A 20,529-nucleotide genomic window follows, 5' to 3' on the forward strand; every position below is an offset into this window, starting at 1 on the left:
TAACCTTGTTATTTCTCGATTAAATCTGATGAAACTACATATGCTCATTCAGTTTTTGTGTTTATTTTGAAGGGATTGACAACAGGCCAGAATGTGCTGTGAGATGTTCATGGAAATGAAATTACCATGATCTATAGTTATAGAATCCAGCATGCTGTTCGCAATTCAAGTAGGAATTATAACTTTAAATTGGCAAAGAACGTCTCAAAAACCAGTAAGTGGTGAGACCTGACGGTGAAATCTTGGTACTTTGGATGTATTCTATGAGATTACCGCACACAAGTCGACTGTTATCAAGTACAGCATAATTATTGCTTAGAATTGCAGTTGGTATATTATTAGGCACTCGTGCATTATTCTAAGCTTCGGAAACCAAAATGCAAGTGTGGCTATGGCAATACGCTGAACTCCGTATCACGTGTAAAGGCGTCATTTCATTTTCGATCCAACTGGTTTCGTTTTGACTGGTTAAATACCAAAGCAGTCGGAGAGAAAACCACGAAAACATGTAACTATTATCGCAGAAACATCAACTTGATCAGAAAAAAACATACTTTGTTACAGCTACGGCCACACCTGTCCTCTGCCCACTAATGCAGACGTATAGTCACAATGACGCTCACCTATCACCGTTTTTAGCTTGCTTCCAGTGAATGATTACATCCTAACTGCAGATGGAAAAATTCTGATAAAAAATGTTCCATGGCATTTTCAGCATTGGCACTTCATGATTAGAAACTGACTGGTAAGCTTTCCATTACACTAAAAAAAGTGGGTACCATGAAAATTGGTTGTCACTAACTCTAAATATCCAATTATATTTTGCACATACATAGTAGTTGCCAAGACAATTAATAATGACTTTCCATTGTTTGTTCAACAATTAAAATTTACCAGCTAATGGAATGTTGCAAACAACATATAGTTGGATGCTACAGTGCATACAGATGGCAACGCTGGAAACAGATTCGAAATTGAACAATTATTTGTTATTTCACAACCCATTGAAGTTCTGTGTTCACAGTATGAATAATAAGAACAAATTTAAATGTAAATAAAAAACTTCTGGAGCTGAAAATGAAAAATGAGCTCTCAATCTTGCATTGCCAACATATTTAGCTTTGTGCTGCAAAAAAAAAAAGTTGCTCTAGCTATCCTAGGTCCAAAGATACTGATGCAGCAAACAAGCAAAAAGACCAAAAACGTTCTGAAAAAAACAAATGAGAAAGAAATTGTTGCTCAGTGCTATACAGTAAAAGCTATTTACATATTTACATAAGGAATTGAATAGTAAGCCCCGCAGTATTCAAGCTTTATGCATTTAGCTTCATATCATCATCAGCCTGGTTACGCTCACTGCAGGGCAAAGGCCTCTCCCATGCCTCTCCAACAACCACAGTCATCTACTAATTGTGGCCATGTCGTCCCTGCAAACTTCTTAATCTCATCCGCCCACCTAACTTTCTGCCGCCACCTGCTATGCTCCCCTTCCCTTGGAATCCAGTCCGTAACCTTTAATGACCATCGGTTACCTTCCTTCCTCATTACATGTCCTGCCCATGCACCCCCCCCCCCCCCCATTTCTTCTTCTTGATTTCAACTAAGATGTCATTAACTCGCGTTTGTTCCCTCACCCAATCTGCTCTTTTCTTATCCCTTAACGTTACACCCATCATTCTTCTTTCCATAGCTCGTTGCGTCGTCCTCAATTTAAGTAGAACCCTTTTCGTAAGCCTCCAGGTTTCTGCCCCGTAGGTGAGTACTGCTTCATATAGCTTCATATAGCAAAAAGAAAAAAAAATCATCAGCCATTTCACTCTGTGAAGGTGGTTGTCCAGCGAAGCTGTTTAGTACATGACACGGAGGCAACACATAATTTTGAACAAAGGTACAAACTCATTTATTGTCTTGAGGGGTGGTCATCGTGACGAATGGTACGCACATTCACTTATTGTCTTGAACGGTGGTCTTTATTTCACTCGCAACAGCAATCACGTTCTTTGATAATGTCAAATCGATACATGTACACCGCTGGGTGGTCGGTTGTGCCGGACCAGTGTGGCATCACAAGGGATATCACAAGCGGAGACTTCATCTTAGGCGACATCATTCTACATCTCCTCAGTATTTACAGAATTTAAAACATGAATTAGCACAGAAACTGTCCACTTCGAAATCCCATTATTTTAGGGTTACTCTTCCTTCATTCATAATAATAGATCCTTGCAAGTTTTGGAATTACCTTGGCCATCAAAAAGAGGTCATAAAAGAAATTAAAAGTGATGATGGGAGCCTCGTTACCAACAGGAAGGAAATAGCTCAGCTCTTCAATGGATACTTTCAAACTGTTTTTGGGGGCCTTTCAGATATGGTTTTTGATGCACCGAAACGATCCATTGATCCTAGCGAGGTTCCTGTCATTACCACAGAAGGGGTTTTGTCGTTGCTTCGTAAAATAAATATTCGGAAAGGTCATGGTCTTGACGGCATTCCAAATGCTTTTTTAAAGCGTTATGCCGACCAGATCTCGGAGCATCTTGCTAAAATTTTCACTTTATCTCTGCAAACCAGTGAGTTGCCTAAGGATTGGAGGAAGGCTCGCGTTGTACCGATCTATAAAAAAAGGGGATAAGCTACTTGTGACTAATTACCGACCGGTATCAATTATTTCTACATCCTGCAAACTCCTAGAGCACCATCGTGGCCCGCTTTATAAATGACTTTTTAAAGGAAAAAGACATCCTATCACCTTTTCAGGATGGTTTCAGGAAGGGCATGTCAACCACTACTCAACTAATTACGACGGTTCATGACTTTCTCAGCGTACTGGATAACTCGGGACAGATCAATGTTCTTTTTCTTGATATGGCGAAAGCTTTTGACAAGGTACCGCATTCAAAGCTTCTTTATAAATTGCAGTTGATTGGTCTTCCGCTGTATCTTGTAGAATGGGTCAGAGCATACTTAAGTGGTAGAACGCAGTCTGTTGATGTGAATGGCACCCTTCCTGAATCGCTTGCTGTTACTTCCGGTGTTCCGCAAGGTAGCGTGTTGGGACCTTTGCTGTTTTTAATATATATAAATGATTTAGTAAATGTAATTCCACGGTCAGTGTCAGTAAAATTGTTCGCAGATGACTGCGTTGTATATAAAGAAATATATCAATAGAAGACCATAAATTGCTCCAAGAATCTTTGCTTAAAATATATCACTGGTGTGAAGAATGGAACATGGATTTAAACATTGATAAAAGTGTACTTCTCCGAGTTACGTGAAAAAGAAATATTAGCTGTTACTAATATTGCCTCCACAACAGTCAAATTAGCGAGGTCTCACAATATAAATACCTAGGAATAACTCTTTAACAACCGATTAACCTGGGGCACTCATATTTCTGAGATCTGTTCAACTGCATTCTCGAAGCTCTGTTTCTTGAGACGAAAATTAAGACATACTCCTAGCCATATTAAGCTCTTGGCTTATAAAACTTTCATCAGGTCCAAACTTGAATACTCGTCCGTAATTTGGGACCCCCACACAAAGAAAGACATCTATCAATTAGAGCTCATTCAGAGAAAGGCAGTACGTTTTGTTTTTCATAAATACAGAAGGTCAGACTCCCCAACACAACTTATGAAGGACAATAATATCCCGTTGCTTAGTAGACGTAGAAAACTGAGCCGCATTTCTTTCCTTCATAAAATTTTGGCAGGAAAGCTTAGCATTGCTCCCCCCTCATTCCTCAGGCACTCCACTACTCGAAGGACCCGACATTATAGCGAACACGCATTACAGCCTATATTTGCTAAAACAAACTCATTTAAGCGCAGTTTTTTTCCTCAAACAATAGCTGATTGGAACGCGCTTCCTGAATCGATTTTTCGCTCTCCTGACGTGGAACAGGCCCTTCAAACTTTATTTCTTCAGTAGAAAGTAGGCAGTTTCAATGTTCATTGCTTTAGTTCTTGCTGTCATTTTTTAATTTTTGATTCTCTTGTATGTTACATGCAATGTAATCTTTTTTCTTTTTTTTGCATATGCGTGCTGTTATGATTTGTGTTTTCATGCCCCTCCTGCTTGGGCCAATCTGGCCTGCAGTATTGTGAAATAAATAAATAAATATGTCTGCAACACGGAATGCGTAAACCGCTCCCTTTTCGGTACTGACACATCCACATTGAAATCACCAACAACGACAACAGGAGTTGTGTCATCGCAGCTAATTCACGCAAAGTGAGTAGCCATGAACCTTAGAAGACTATGAGTCATTGAATTTTTTGCTTGCTTACAGGGGTATGAGCCATTGCTCATGGGGTTATGAGCATTGATGACGACAGTTTTCGACATGTAGCTCTGTATGTCATATGCGTGATTAGAAAGAATTCAAGCACCGTTCACTTCACTTTGCTGAGTGCTTGTAGCCTCTGCCTTACGGGGCGATGAGCCATTGCATTTTCTGCGTGCTTACGGGAGCATGAATGCTTGCGGGGGTATTGCTATTGCTAGTATTGCCATTGAAGATGATAGTTTTTGTTCACGCAGAACAAAAATGCACGGAACCCTAGCCATATACAGCTTCGTTGTAAAAATTACAGTTGTAGCTGTCCTAGATTGTGAGATATTGTTGCCACAAACAAGCAGGCTGAGCATGAAAAATGGACAACTCGATTTATTTGGGAATATAATTGCTGCAGATAACCTATCCGGAGCCACGTACGCCTCTCCGCGCATGCGTCGATGGTCCCTCTTTTCTTCTTTCTCTCTTTTCTCTTCTATATATATATTTCCGAACTGGAAATAAAGCGTCGTCTTTTTGCTCTGCGAATCGGCCTGGATTTCATAGCGTAGCTGCAGGCCTTCGGCCGGTAGAAAGTAACAGTGGCAACGAGGATTCTGCTGCAGCAAGAAAACCAAGCAGAAGGAGCCCACCACCGGCCATGGCACACAGGCTACCGGAATTTGAAGACGAAAAAGATAAGTGGCAGGCGTACCTAGTCAAGGTTGAAGCCTATTTCGAAGCGAATAATGTGAAGGACGATGCTAAGCAAAGAGCCCTGCTGGTAGCTGCACATGGAACAAAGACAATAGAAATTTTGAACGGAAAGGTAGCCCCGCGAAAGCCTAATGCCCTGACCTACAAAGAAGTTGTGCAGACGTTAAACAGCTACTACGACCCGGTACCGAATGAAATTTCTGAAAGTTTCAAGTTCTTCCATCGCTGCCAGCAAGAAGGAGAATCTGTACATGCATTCATAGTGGCAATACGGCTGATGGCACACAACTGCAATTTTGAAACTATGCTGGACAGAATGATAAGGGACCGTATTGTGTGCGGCGTCACATCCAAGAATGTGCAGAAGCAGCTGCTAGCGAAGAAAGATCTGAATCTTGAAGAAGCCGAGGCTCTTGCCCTTGCCGCAGAGAGCGCTGAATGCGATTCGCAAGGTATTGTTACGGACCAAGAACAAGCAAGTTTGCTAAAGCTCTCTGGTCAATACGAATCGCGCGCGAGGTCGCAAGGCGTGCAACAATGCAAATGTTGCGGTAAGCGTGGTCACAAGACCAATGCTTGTCGACTAATCAAGCGCAAATGTTACAAGTATGCACGGCCAGGGCATTTATCGAGAATGTGTGTGGCAAATGAAACAAGCAAAATGCTAGCAGTAACTGCTCAGGCGATGGAAAGCGAAGAGAGTGATAGCAGCACGTCACAAAACTGGTCCTTGACCACCACGCGCTCTCTCATACCGCTCATCAGGAAATCGTTTGCGTGGAATGGCATCGAAATAATGATGGACATCGATACTGGTTCCCCTGTTTGTGTCATTCCCAAGAGCATTTACAAATTGCACTCTCACCGATGGCCGCAGCTACAAAAGGCGGAAGTGCAGCTTTCATGCTATCTCGGAAAGTTGCCGCTTCTGGGTGCACTGACAATGCCAGTTTCTTATGAAGGTACAACAGTGCAGTGCAGTCTGACAGTTTTAGACTGCAATGGCCCCAGTCTATGCGGTCGGGACCTGCTGAAAAAAATTAACAGACGAACGCATTCAGGTGCTGAGCGTGTATTCGACAACTCCTGTGCCAAAACAAGCCTTGGAGGACGTGCCGACGCTGCTCCAGCAACACTCCGACCTTTTCACTGAAGGCGCTGGTCTCATGAAAGGCCCGCCAGCCCGACTGCACATCAAGGCTGGCGCAAACCCCAAGTTCTTCAAGGCAAGGAAAATTCCTTTTGCACTTCGTGATAAAGTGTCTAAGGAGCTTGACAGATTAGTCTCAGGTGGTATAATATCTCCAGTCCCTCATTCCGAATGGGCAACGCCCATCGTGCCAGTTTTGAAGAAGGACAGAACAGTCTGCATTTGCGGGGACTTCAAGGTTACACTAAACCCTGTGTGCGATGTTGAGCAGTACCCCTTGCCTGTCATAGACAATATTTTTGCAAACCTGTGTGGAGGAAAAAAATTCAGTATTTTAGACCTTCACGATGCTTACAATCAGGTCAAGCTAGATGAAGACTCACGGAAATTAGCAGTGATAAACACACAAAAGGGGCTCTTTTGCTACAACAGGTTACCATTTGGCATCGCATCAGCTCCAGCGATATTCCAACGGAAAGTTGAATCTGTGCTGCAAGGGCTAAAAGGGACCCAGGCTTATCTAGACGACGTCCTGATAGCCGAGAGCAGCGATGCTGAAAACGTAAACCTGCAAGCTGTGCTACAGCGTTTCCGCGAGAACGGTATCAAGCTTCGATCCGACAAGTGCAAGTTTGGTGAACAATCAGTGACATATCTTGGCGATCGTATCGATGCTGAAGGGCTACACCCACTCGAGAAGCACGTGGATGCAGTCAGGCTAGCCCCGTCACCGCAATATGTTGCTGAGTTGCGATCCTTTGTGGGAATGGTCACATTTTACAATAAGCTTTTGCCAAATCTTTCCACAATACTTTCACCTTGTACAGCCTTCTTGAAAAAGGTGCAAAATGGGTTTGGCACGAAAAAGAAGACGCGGCATTTCAGAAGGCCAAGGATGCTTTGTGTCCAGCCCCAGTGCTAACGTACTTTAATCCGCAGCTGGAGTTGATGTTGGAATGCGACGCGTCACCTTACGGTGTCGGTGCTGCCCTTTTCCATCGAATAAATGGTGAAGACAGGCCAATTGGTTTTCGATCACGAACGCTCACCTCAGAAGAGAGAAAATACTCCTAAATTGAGCGCGAGGCTTTAGCCCTGGTATTTGGCGTGACATGGTTCTGCGATTACCTGTTGGGACGGGAGTTCACGCTTGTAACGGACCACCGCCCCTTGTTGGGCCTTCTCAGACAGGATCGTCAAACTTCTGCCATGGCTGCCGCCCGAATCCAGCGCTGGGCGCTTTTGCTCGGGGCATACCAGTACAAGCCGATCTGTAAACCTGGCAAACAGACGCTAATTTCTGACGCTCTAATACTTTGCCTCAATCGCTGCAGGAGCCGCTAGCGGAAGCCGAAGATCTGTCGGAAATGGTGCTTATCATGGACGAATGGGACCAGCCAGCGGTTTCCCACCAAGAGATTCAAGCACTCGCAGCAGCTGACAGTTTTTTGCAAACAATATGCAGGACTGAAGGGTGGTCCTCCGTCATAGAAGATGACAGCAGAGAAATGGCGGAATTCTGGAAAAGACGACACAAGTTGTCTGTAGAGAAGGGGCTGTTGTACTGGGGCCATCGTGTGGTGATACCAAGGGAGGCGTGTGAGAAACTGTTGAAGATGCTGCACGAGTCTCATCAGGGGACGTCTACCATGAAGACAAGGGCAAGGGCTAGATTTTGGTGGCCAGGTCTAGATTGAATGGTCTCAGACTGTCGAAGCTGCGTGCAGGCTCTGCCCATGCCACCTGCACGGAACCCCGTTAGCTGGCCGAATTTCGCGAGAGAGGTGGTCATGGGGGGCCACATGCCGACTACGCAGGGCCCATTGCAAACAAGATGTTGTTGGTAATCGACGACGCACACAGCCATTGGATAGAAGCCATTCCAGTATCTCGAGCAATCGCCAATGCAACTGCCGATTGCATGCGAACCTTGTTTAGCAGGTTTGGGTTGCCCCGCACCATAGTTACGGAGAACGGTACGCCCTTTACCGGTTCAGAGTTTGCTGTATTTGTGCAGAAAAATGGAATCGAGCATATTCGCACCCCGCCTTATCACCCTCAAAGCAATGATCTCGCCGAACGGGCCGTGAGAACTATCAAGGAGGGCTTGAAGAGAATGCCTGGTGTGGAGTTGGAAACTGCTTTGGCTAGAATTCTTTGTAACTACCGAAATTCGCAACAGGCCTCAGGGTTTTGACCGTCTGAACTTCTTCTTGGGTACCGCTTGCGTACAAGATTAGATATGTGTCTTCCTCCCAGGAGCCACGAAAAGCCCTAGAATCCAGCGGCTGATTCCGCCAGTTGGTACTTCGCCCCTGGAGATGCCGTCTATGTGTGCAACTACAGCATAGGAGAAAAGTGGACACCAGGCAAAGTAAAATCGGCGAGTGGTGCTCGTTTAGTCACTGTGGCTACCGAGGATGGTGTCGTTCGACGCCATGTCGACCAGATCCGGAAACGTTCATCAGACACAGACGGAAGCATAGAAATATCAAGTCCCGAGGAATCGCCTCCGACGACCTTAGGGGCACCGAAAAACGAGGCTCAAGACCCTCCCAAAGCGCCTCTTCCTGACCTTCGTCGTTCCACACGAACCAGAAAGCCAGTGGAGCGCTACGGCTACTAGGGGAAAGGAATGCTGCAGATAACCTATCCGGAGCCACGTGTGCCTCTCCGCGCATGCGTCGATGGTCCCTCTTTCCTTCTTTCTCTCTTTTCTCTTCTATATATATTTCCGAACTGGAAATAAAGCGTCGTCTTTTTGCTCTGCGAATCGGCCTGGATTTCATTGCGTAGCTGCCAGCCTTTGGCCGGTAGAACGTAACAATGATGAAGTATTTACATGTTGCTAGTTGTAACAGACTAGTATGCTCCTGGCACATGCCCCAGTATGTATGTCCCAATGCGAAACATTTGTTGCTGAAAAAAAAAAAAAAAAAAAAAAGTAGTGTCGGTTGCCGATTGCCGGTACTCCGCATTTCATGCGCAGCGAGATTGTTCACGAGGAATGGGTTGCACGTTTGGTCGACACAGCATCACCGCAGGTGGCCCAGGGGATGAATAAATTTAATTGAAAAAAATTTCACTTAATGCCATTTGCCAATTGCCGGTGCTCTGCATTTCGTGCACAGTGAAATTATTCATGAGCAACAGGGTGCACGTTTCGCCGCCGCTCATGCAAGGCGAACTCTGTGCCGACAAGGGATTGTCGCATATTGCACACGAGATGACTATCTCTATGGCGAGACTGCAGTCACGTTCCCGTTTGCCACTGCGGCACCGCCACTTGTGCTTTACACAAGGCAGCAAAGCATTTATAGAAAAAGCGCGGCTCCATCGCATCCAGACCAGCCGTGGCTTCATCAGTGTCAGCGAGAAAATCCTATTTTTGCTTGGTAGCCGGTGTTGAAGTAGCAGTTTTTCTTGAGCTTTCTTCACTTTCTGAAAATCATCGGGTTGCAGTAGTTTTGCTGGAATGTCACATGAACACAGGCCGCTGCCAGAACCACTTTCATCTGCTAAGCCTATATTCTGCTGTCACTGGGGGAGGCTTCGGCAGCGGTCGGCATGTGTAGCAAACTATTGCTGGCATCTTCCAAGGGTACTGCGCACTTCCGAAAGTTTAAAATCCCTCGTTTCTTCTTTTGATTGCTGAATTTATGGCTTGTAGCAAATTGAAATTGACATCGTTTTGTGTCGAGTTTTGCACGCCCAAGCAGATGACGGCGAAAATCTGCCAATCACATGGCGTGCTTACGGTCACGTGTCTTTAGTCGACGAATGGAATCGCACATCGAGAGAACTTTCTCGCGGGCTTTTTCTTCAGAACCATTTAGCGCACAGAGTAGCGGTGGCGCGTAAACTAAACGAGAAGTGCAGCCCTTTTTTACGGATTCATCAGTAAAAATACAGCTCGCCGACATGACATAAAACGCCATTACGACCAAAATATTGGTCTAAGATGCATGAAAATTTCTGAGATAATGCATCAGACACTGTAAAATCCAAAAATAATGTTTAAAAGAAAAAGTGGTTTTTCCGCAATTTGTAAGTCTCTAAGACCCGTGTACCCCCTTAATTATGGATAGCAACAAAATGCGTCTGCAAAAATACATAAGCTAGTGCAAGCTATATGTAATGTAGCGTTAACAACTATGGTTTACTAAGCTACACTTACAGCTTTAAAATCATTGCACATTATATTTTTCAGACTACTTATATTTCACAAGCAGAAACATGAAGTGTTCCCAAAACAATTCAAAACTTACTTTGTACTTTCACCAAAAACGACAGAGGAATTTTTGTTTGTTTGTTTGTTTGTTTGTTTGTTTGGACAAATTTTGTAGGCTTGTGGAGCACAGGCAGAGCAAATCATTCATACCTCAACTTATGTGAAGCGTCTCATTTTAAAGGGGCCCTGAACCATGTTTTATCGAAGTGGAGAAAGACACTTGAAGTGAAAATAGACTATTTCAGAAATACTTTGCCGCAAAAAAGACTTCAATGCGAAGCAGAGTTATTGGAAATCAAACACGGCCTCCACTGTGCTCCCGTTCCTTCTTCAATGCCTTGCACTGCGAAGGCTACGGAACAGTGGGGAATGCAGTTCAAATTTAATTTTGGATATTATCGTAGACGCCATGACTTCCGCCTTAGGTGGCTATGACGCGCTGAGTATAAGCCAAACGTGGTTGTCCTCAGCGAGCTGCAGAGAACTCAGCCAGTGGACTCGTGGTGGTAACCCGTAGCGGCCGCAGTATCTACGCCATGTAGCCGACTGCAGCTTGATGTCAACTATTGACCAATAGTAGCCGTCTAAGGGAATGATGCAACAAGGCGCCAGATGACGAAACAGTGCGTATAGAAGAAAGTGAGGACAGCGCCTTCTGTTGAAAAGAGAGTGCTTGAGAGAAAGGTGACTTCGCGATCTGCTTGCGAGCTCCACACACTACATACAACAGCAAAACTTAGCTGAGATGTGCATAGCAGCGTATACTATCCACGGACTACGTTATTTCACCAAGCCCAAGGGGTAGTTCAGGGCCCCTTTAAGAGAGCTACAGGTGATTACAAGTTACCCTCCACCCTAGCCATGCTTTTCCTCCACTGGTCCGCCGAGCGATCGAGGCTAAGCTCCATCTTCACTGGTTCTGCTTCATGATGTGACATCATTCCTTCTACTTCCGCTGTCCTGGAGCCAGAGTGCAAACGCCTCTCCGACCTCTTTGCTAGCCACCTGGTCGTCAATCCCCAGCGAATGCTAGCCAAGTATTGCGCATTCTGAGCTTTCTGTTTTGACCCTAGTTTTGCCCGTCATTTGCATGATGGACCCAGACCTCAAGGAGCGGTTGCAGCCGTTGAGATAAGAGTTGGGCTTTGACCTATATAGTGATAAGCCTTCTCACAATCCTGGACTCCACGTTGATAATGGAAACAATAATTCGCCACCGCCAGACTCGTCGGATTCCCCTCATGAGGACAACAATCACAGGTAAGCGTAGATACAGAAACCGGCCTTCTCTGTTCTATATGCGTCTGTCTCTTCAGAACTGTCTAGCTTATTGCTGTACGATGTGCTGTCTTTACTACTTTTACATTCAAATTAGATTGGGCTCTAAATGATTTCGTTTAGACGCTCTTTAGTTCGTTTCGCAGTGTATGCTTGGCACACATACAGACCACATCCAATGATTCGTGATGATGCAAGTGCGATTGTAGGCTTCGTGAGCGCATGCCAACACCCCTTGAGCAAGTGTGTTGAGCTTGTTGCCTCGCAGAGGGACATGATGTCACAGCTTGCATCTCACCAATCGCTAGATTTTCAGCCCAGAACGCAACAAGCATGGTCCATCGTGCTCAGGAAAGGAAACCTTGAGATCAACACTGACCACACAACTTGCATCAACATGGAGCACGTTGTAACACAAGCTGACAACACATGCTGCGTACTGGAAGTGCTTAATAAGGGGGGACGCGGCCTTTGAAAAGCGAAAAATCGCAAAAAAGTCTATTTTTGGAAAACCATATCGTATTCACTTGCATCACAAGACTTTTCAGAAGCACTTGAAGAAATTCAGGGAACCACAGACATAGCGCATAGACAAGTTCTATGCAGAATCTGCTTCTGCTATGAAAACCACCTACAGTAAAACCTCGTTAAACTGTACCCGCTTAAACAGTAGTTTCGTTTTAAAAGTAGTAAAGTCAAATCCCCGGCTCAGCGGCCATTGAACATAATGTGCTTTGTATCCGCAATAAACCTTACCAGCTTATTGCATACGCATCAGTTAAAACGTAGCGTTTCCACTTTTCATAAGGCAAACACGGCGGTGCGTCGTCTCCATCGGGCGGCCCGGCAGAACAACAAGCCTCAGAGATTCGAACAATGGCCTCCAAGCGCTCTGTGCGTTTGCGCGTGAAGCCACATCAACATCAACATCATTTCGACGCCGTGCCAGAGAGCGTTGTGGCGTTATGCTAGCGAGGACTCGCGTCATGCCGAAGCTCGGATGAAAAAGACGCCGGGTGCTCAGCATAGAAGAAAAATTATACATCGTCTGTGCTATCGCACGTGACACGAAGTCGGCGCCGAAGTCGGTGCTGGCACGCGACAGGGATCTGCTGTTGACTACGGTGTGTGGCATTTGGAATGCGAAGAAGTTGCTCGGAAGCGCTGCTGCGACTGCAAAGAGATGTCGGCTACGAGGTTCGACTTTTCGCCATCGTTGCCTCTGCTGTTGCCGAAGTGTCGACTAGTGACAGTGATGAGGACGACACGAAAAGCGACAGCACGGGCGTTTCAGGCCAGACAGTGGCAGAAGCTGCGTGTTACGTCAGCCTCATGAATGCAATCGTTGCGACGAGAACAGGGGCGCGATAACGTAACTCTATTCCAAACAAAAAGTATTCTAAACTCTGGCACCTGGCAATGAAAAAGGTGCCCTGGGACTTCTGCAGCACTACTGCGCGCGTGCACGGAGAATACGTAACGCCAACGAGGAATCTGCCATGCGAGTGTTTGCAGAGAAGAGGGGGCTGGCTGAAAAGCTGACAAGCAGCTTCAGTAAGTTTATGGTCGCTGTTGCCGTGCTATGCCGCCGCGGCATCAAACGAAAATAATACTTTTGTCGCGCACTCTCTCTGAGTTCTGTTTTCGACAGGTATGTGGGCATCTCATGCTATTTCGGTTAAACAGTACTACCATTTAGTACTACCATTTAGTACATACTTTTTTCTGAGCTCCGGCCAACTACAGTTTAATGAGGTTTCACTGTACAAGGAAATGGAAGCAGCGATATCACAGTAAATATTGATGGAACATGGCACAAGCGTGGCCACACGTCCCATATTGGAGTTGGTGCAATAACTGAACATCATACAGGCATCATCTTGGACGCCATTGTTTTATCAAACCAGTGCCTTGTTTGCCAAGTAGAACCAAAGACTGAAGACCCAGGCTACGCAAGCTGGCAAGAGGATCATGTGCACCAAAAAAACACAGACTCTAAGTCTGGGAGGATGGAGGTTGAGGCAGCTGTCATCCTTTTCTCACGTTCGGTGCCAAAGAACAACCTCCGTTACACAATGCTCATGTCTGATGGAGATAGTGCCACCTTTTCTGCCCTTGTGCAAGAAAATGTTTATGGACTGGTCCCCATTTCAAAAGAGAAATGCCTGAACCACGTCCAGAAGAGGATGGGGACAGCACTGCGCAACCTTGTGCAGAAAAGTGACAAGGCTTTAGGAGGGAAGGGGAGGCTGACAAAGACCCTCATGGACAAGTTGACCGACTATTATGGCTGTGCCCGACAGAACAATTCCAACAATGTGGCCGTAATGCAGCGTGCAGTCACGGCATTGTACCACTACGTGACATCGGCGGACGAGGATCCTCACCACGACTTGTGCCCTGAGGGTGCAGACTCGTGGAGTCGTCATTATGCCAGCAAGAGTGATGGTGTGCCACCTCCGAAGCATCGGTACAATCTTCCAGGCTATGTTGCAGAAGCACTGCTACCTGTTTATGAGCGCCTCTCACAGGCTTCTCTTCTGCAATGCTGCCTGGGAGCAATGACCCAGAATGCATCAGAATAATTGGCACCCTTTTCATTCACGGTGTACGCCACCGGCATATCAAAATACACAGCCGTCTGGTCGGCATTGCCGATTTGCCCAAGGTTGTAACCTGCCACTTCTTTCTTTCGCAGCACGTAGCGCTGAAAAGCTATCAGCTTTTCTTCGAAATCGCTTGGCAGCTTCTGGTTGATTGAAGTGTGACGTCGGAGGCTGAAGCCGAAGTGCTTCATGGATTTCTGAAGCCAGCACCGGCTGGCTTTGAAATCCTTTGGCGTTAGGCTTCGCCCCCTCGAAAGTTCCCTAGCTTTCGCTTGGAGCACTTGTGTTGTCACTGTAAGGGCAGCTGCTCTCTGCGTCCGAACAAAGTCAGCCAAAACTGTCTCCACTTCGTGGTGACGGCCTTTCTTTGGTCCACTAAATGCCATCCTCGTTGCGGTGCACGCGAAAAGCTGCTGTCGTTGCCCCCTCCAACGACGAACGTTTTTCTCGTCGACGCTGTAGTCCCGCCCGGCTTGAAGGTTCGACGATGCCTCTGCGGCTATCACAACTTTTCGCTTGAAAGTGGCACCGTAGTGGCATCTCCTGCTTGGTGCCATCGCGATAACACCATGCTGCACACCGATACAGCCGACACAACACAGGTCAAAATGGCGTCCTCACTTGTGTACGGTTGGCTACTGGCATGGCTAGTAGCTGCTGCAATAGTGACTTCGATTCGAATAAATATGTTATTTTTCTTTTCTTACTGTATTTTTGAGAGAAAGAAGTTAACCAATACTCCAACTACAGTCGCCGACCGTTTATTCAGACCTCACGGGGACTGCGGAAATGTCCGAATAAACAGGTGTCCGAAAAAGCAGATTAAGAAAAAAAAAGGAAATCCTTTATTTCCACACACTTTTTCGGGCTCGGCAGTAGGCTTCAAGAAATCGTGAATGTGCCGTTGCACGCTGTTCCGTTTACGCGCAATCAGATAAGCCTGAATCTCGGAGAGGGTCGTACGGTCACTATAGGCGGCTCAACGCACAGTCACTGCTTGTACACGCTCCGCATGCGACGGCAGCGTAGCACATGGTGCATCATCTTCCGACTCGGAGTCATCATCCGGCGGTGCAGCAGGAACCTGACGAATGATCTCGCCGTCGTCGAGTTCTGCGCACATCAGTACAGCAGTGTCAGCACCTGTGAAACTGTCAAATGAGACAGTGTCCGGAATCGCAATGGAACCAATGCGCAGGTCTCGGCAGAACATTTTCGGCGTCAGTAGGGAGCACATCCGAAGGCGACAAATCCTAGGCCTTCCAGCACCCGCTTGCCGGCATTCCCCAGCGCAGTCTGCGCGGGCACTGTCGCCGCCATTAGACACTTGACGCGATGTTTCCGTATGCCGCATTGAATCACCACAACCTCGACACAGCACACAATGCAAACATCACCACACCATCACGCCGACACCAGTCACACAAACGAAAAATGTCTCGCAGCTTTCTTTGTGCATGAAGAAAGAAACAAATCAGCTGCTGTCACCTTTTCTTTTCACATGGCTCATAACTAAGCTGAGACCGGAACTGCTGTGACCACGAACCAAGCAGAAACGATGATGATGAGCGGGGATTTGCAGCAGCGCCACTTCATGGGCCAGCAAGGAGGCTCCGTTCAAAACAAAAATGGCGTTCAGCAAGTCGAACCATGTACCGGTCAGGTGCATGGTGCTCTTGATCGAGTTGGCTCAAGGAGTGTCAGAAAAATCAGACGAGAGTTTACAAGGTGTCCGAACTTTCAGCAGTTGTTGTACATTATGGTCTATGGGGAGAATGGCGGTGCCGTGAAGCAGACCGAATAATTGAGCATGTCCGAATTTTTGGAGTCCGAAAAGTCAGTCGGCGACTGTATTACAAACTACATTTTTTTCACCATAAAGCTTAAAAAATTACCGATGATGAAATCTTGGGTAGCCAATTGAATAGCTCGCCCAACTTATCATCAAAAACCTTATCATCAATTGCATACTTTATGTGGAGCGCCTAAATTTGTCGCTTAATAATGGACCTATGCTAGCGACTCAGTACATTTAAGCAAAATTGTCATAATCATTTTAGGGTCCCTTTAAAGCAACGACTGTCAGCTCAGGTTTCCCTTTGGGGAATTACGTTGGTGGCAACAACAACCATCAAGCAAACTACATTGACATCTCACACAGCTAAGCCCATAAAATTGAATTTGCATTTCCCCTTTTCGTCACTGGTCATGAGAGGGGGATATGTCTGCCGCAATGAATTGCTTGCGATCTTTTTTAACTTTGTCAAGGTCTCACCTTTCCTGCTGTTGTGGCAGCAAACAAGATTTATCGAAAAGCAGATTGATACGAAATAATGCATACCTCTTGCCATCTGGATGGAATGCAACGCTGTTAATGGGACCGAAGTGATCTTTGACTCGGCCAAACTCCTCTTCGAAGATGAGATGAAAGAAACGGGCATCGAACTTTCCGGCTTTCACGGATGATGTTGTCACATCCATGGCCTCCTGACCACCACCAAGCACGACCTGCCAAAATATGATCACGCTGAATCACATCTGACAGTTAACCGTTGATATGTCACCAATGGCAGTGCTCCTGGCACATGAGTGATTTCTCATGTTCATGCCTGATCAGTGATCATGTTAAGTTCATGCATATTAATAAACCCGACTACTATAGCCAAAAAGAAAGCCGCACCCACTCATTCACAAGCTAGACAAGAAGCTTGTGCTTGACAGCATTGGTGCTGTTACTTGCCACTTGCTAAAAGAACTTTGCAAAACCTTGCAAAGCAACTAGCAGTAACAACAAATTGTTGCAGAGACCCTCTATTCCATAAATGTTAGGTATTGAAAGTTTCACAGAATTCAAGGTTTGTGAAGAATAAGGATCAGATGAACTGACATGCAATGCCGGAGAAGTTTCAAGATATAGTAGCTGCAAATATGTATGGAAATCATATCAATGAAATTATGTTGTTCTAACATACTCAGCAATACAGCGATAAACCAACAAGATATGGTACAACCGATACTATTTTTGTAAATATTAGCATTGCAGACAGAGTCGCAATATCAATAGCAAGCAGATAAATTAGAGTTACAAATAATAAGTGTACATAAATTGCAATGCAGCAAAACAACGGTATAATGCACCTTATTGTATTTGACTTTTTTAGGGACAGTAGGGATAGTATAATGTAAAATTACTATTCCAATCTGTTTTTATCCTAAATCTGCTATTGGCTTTCTGTGATTGGTCAAAATGGCTTGAGCCTCGTCCATACGGGCTGGGCCCAAGCCATCCTGACTTATCACGGAGGCTAATGAAAGATTAGGAATAAAAAAGTCACAGTTTCGCCCGAAATGCGGAGTGTCGATTGCGATAGCAAATTAGTAGACAGCTATACGAAGTAAGGATAGTAGCTTCATTGGCAGTATAAACTTGAAAATATTCGCTGACTAACTGAATTAACAAGCATGGTGTCAGCATGCACAGGCAAACGAGAACACATCACACTCAATGAACAAGGTAACAAAGCGATCATCGCTGCAACACCATGCCCGTCTGTCAGGCAACATATGAGCAGAGTCACTGCAGTGCATCGGACTGCCGGCATTCGATCGGTGCCGGCATCTACACGTTTGCGGCTTTCACTTCATGCCGGAGGATTACTACCATAATAGAGAGCTTTAGCGTGTCCAGTATTCAGGCAAACTCAAGCACAAGTGGACTGGGTGTTTTACTGCATGACTGGAGGCGCAAACGTGAACGGCCTGCACGGTGCAGCCACCTGGTGGCACATAGCTAATATAGCAGTAAGCAAGTATATTCTGCTTTGCTGCTGGTGCAAATTTTCGGCAGGAGCGCAATCGTGAACATGCGGTCTTTCTAAATGTTTAAATTGTTTTACACTTAGTTACAGCAATATTAGCTCTGTGTTTGGCTGGTTAAGCTCTGTGCCACCAGGTGGCCACACCATGCAGGCTGCTCAGGCTGGTCACATTTCAGCTAAAGCTCCTTCATCACAGCGGTAGCAGTGTGGAGGGGCTTTAGTTTACACCTCTGCCAATCCGGCAAAACGCCCAGCTCGCCTGTGGTTACCAGAATACCGGACATGCTCGATTCTATGACAGGACGCTTGCAACACATGCTGCTTGGATAGCTCTTGCGGGGCATCGATGGCTAGGTGGCCAGCAGAGAGGTTGGAGAGGCTTCACGTACTGGCGCCAAGACTGGAAGTAGACGACGCGTCGTCACATCATGACCCAGTGCCTGTGAAGGTGGAGCTTAGCCCCAATCACTCAGTGAACGAGTTGAGGAGAAAAAGAATGGCAAGGGAGAAGGTTAACTTGTAATTGTCCGTAGCTCTCTTAATATAAGAGAGTTAGCTTAAATTACGGCGCTAATGTCTTACTGTAGTACAGCTACAGTAGAATAGGTGCGTAGTGTACAGCACTACGTGTCTACAAAATTTGTCCGAACTGTTTCAGGGACACGTTAAACAACCATAGTGTTATTAGAAGATGCACAGTAAGTAGCTTGTGAACTCTGTTAGCAAGGATATCAATAAATTATATTCTTATTATATTATCAATGCCACACATGCACTTTGGTTTCACAGCTTTGGCTTCATTGCCAGAAGTAGTCTGCAATTATGATGAAATTCTGATGTGGAAAAGTACATTGCAACAATTCGTTTTGCTCAATAATATTCCGTTCTTATCATTCCATTCACCTCTCCAGACTGGCTTATGACAGTGATGTGTAGGCAGTCTGCAACTTAGGCTAATGACAAAGTGCAAAAGGGGGCAGAATTCAAATTAGCATCATTGCCCATTTCGAGCCCTGGGGTTACAATATTGCGTGGAAGGTGCATGTTCTTCCCCTATGGAACAATGGACTTCCTTCAGACACACCAATGGGGGACTCACATGTTCCCTGATAGGAGAGATGGCGGCTGAGTTGACAGGTCGCTCTGTCTTGTAAGTCTTGAGGTGCTCCAGGGTGTCCGCATCAAATAGCTGCAAGGCGTGGAAACCCAGAGTGTTGGTCATAAAAGCGATGAAAAGTACTATACTCACACATGACACTGGCTACATCATTTGAGAATGACTACAGGAGACCCATTAAATAAGCTTGGAAACTAGTGGTATGCTGTGCACTGCAGGCATACTGCAGTGCATGAACATGGGAAACAATTAGCATCTGTTAGCGATTGACAGCAAATAAATAAATGACAGCAACACTTAAGATTGCCCTTTTCAAAACAATAAGCATGAACATACTGAGAAGCAGAGAACAGTGAACCTTTATCAGGGAAGAAATATTATGAATATTAAATGAGCAAATATTTTCTCAAGCATAAATGTCAATGTTAATATAATGAGAAGCTGCAAGACTCTGAAGGCAAGGCAAAATATTTGAGCTTGCTGAGAGAGTTCACAGTCAAGCGACCAGCAAAACAAACAACACTGCCTAGAGTGTTTTCCGTGTTGAAAGCTTAGACTACACAGTGAAGATCAATCAAACAATTTCTCCACTGTGGCAATCCTTGCAGCCTCAGAGCAAAGCCTTGCCTTTGAGGTGGTGTCCTTCGAAGCAGTGATGAAAAAGCTTTGGTCTTTAGAATACTGTAGGTCATTGATGGTCAGGTTGTGGCCCTTGATCTGGTTCAGCTGCATGCCTGACTTGACGTCCCACGTGGCCAGCGTGCCGTCCTCATGTGCTGACAGGATGCCATCATCGTAGTGCCACCACAGGGCACTTGTCACCTTGCTCTGGTTGACAGGGATCACCATGGCCGAGTCTTGGCCCTCTGCAAGAGGACAATGCAGTCTCGACATTACAGAAGAGTGAAAAGCTGGGCCTTGCTGGGGATGCATAATTTAATGCACCGTACAAGGTCACAGAACACAGACATGTCTTCTTTCCTGCCTATCCTGTGTTCTTGTACTGTGTGTTAAATTATGTCACTATCAGATGTGTGCTTTTATTATTCAGCCATTTTATAGATAAATCTTTATATCTAACCACAAAGGTTCACTGAAAGCAAACATTAAGTTATGCTAAACTGACTCATCAGTGTTCCAAAGAATAAAAAGCAAAATTTTAAGAGAGCAGTGTGGTGCCAGCTCCCGTGATGCAGCACAAACCTGTCGCTGCATGTGGAATAAACGTGGTTTCATTCATTCACACCTGTCGCACAGTCACTGACAGATTTTTCACACCTGCTCAATATGCAAACACCTTCATGGTACCACCACCTACTTCATAAAATCGCTGTAC

General features: G+C 45.6%; 1 protein-coding gene across 1 annotated transcript in view; it reads right to left on the reverse strand.

The window, feature by feature from the left end:
* eIF3i (eukaryotic translation initiation factor 3 subunit i) overlaps positions 1-20,529 on the reverse strand; it is a 28,726-nt gene that overhangs the window by 616 nt on the left and 7,581 nt on the right. The window contains exons 5-7 of the mRNA XM_075669890.1: positions 19,821-20,059; positions 19,176-19,265; positions 16,600-16,766 (exon numbers count right to left, since the gene is read on the reverse strand). Of these exons, the coding sequence (XP_075526005.1) occupies positions 16,600-16,766; positions 19,176-19,265; positions 19,821-20,059 (496 nt within the window). The remainder of the gene's footprint in view (positions 1-16,599; positions 16,767-19,175; positions 19,266-19,820; positions 20,060-20,529) is intronic.

This window comes from Dermacentor variabilis, chromosome 9 (assembly GCF_050947875.1).
Source record: "Dermacentor variabilis isolate Ectoservices chromosome 9, ASM5094787v1, whole genome shotgun sequence".
In the NCBI taxonomy this organism is placed as follows: domain Eukaryota; kingdom Metazoa; phylum Arthropoda; class Arachnida; order Ixodida; family Ixodidae; genus Dermacentor; species Dermacentor variabilis.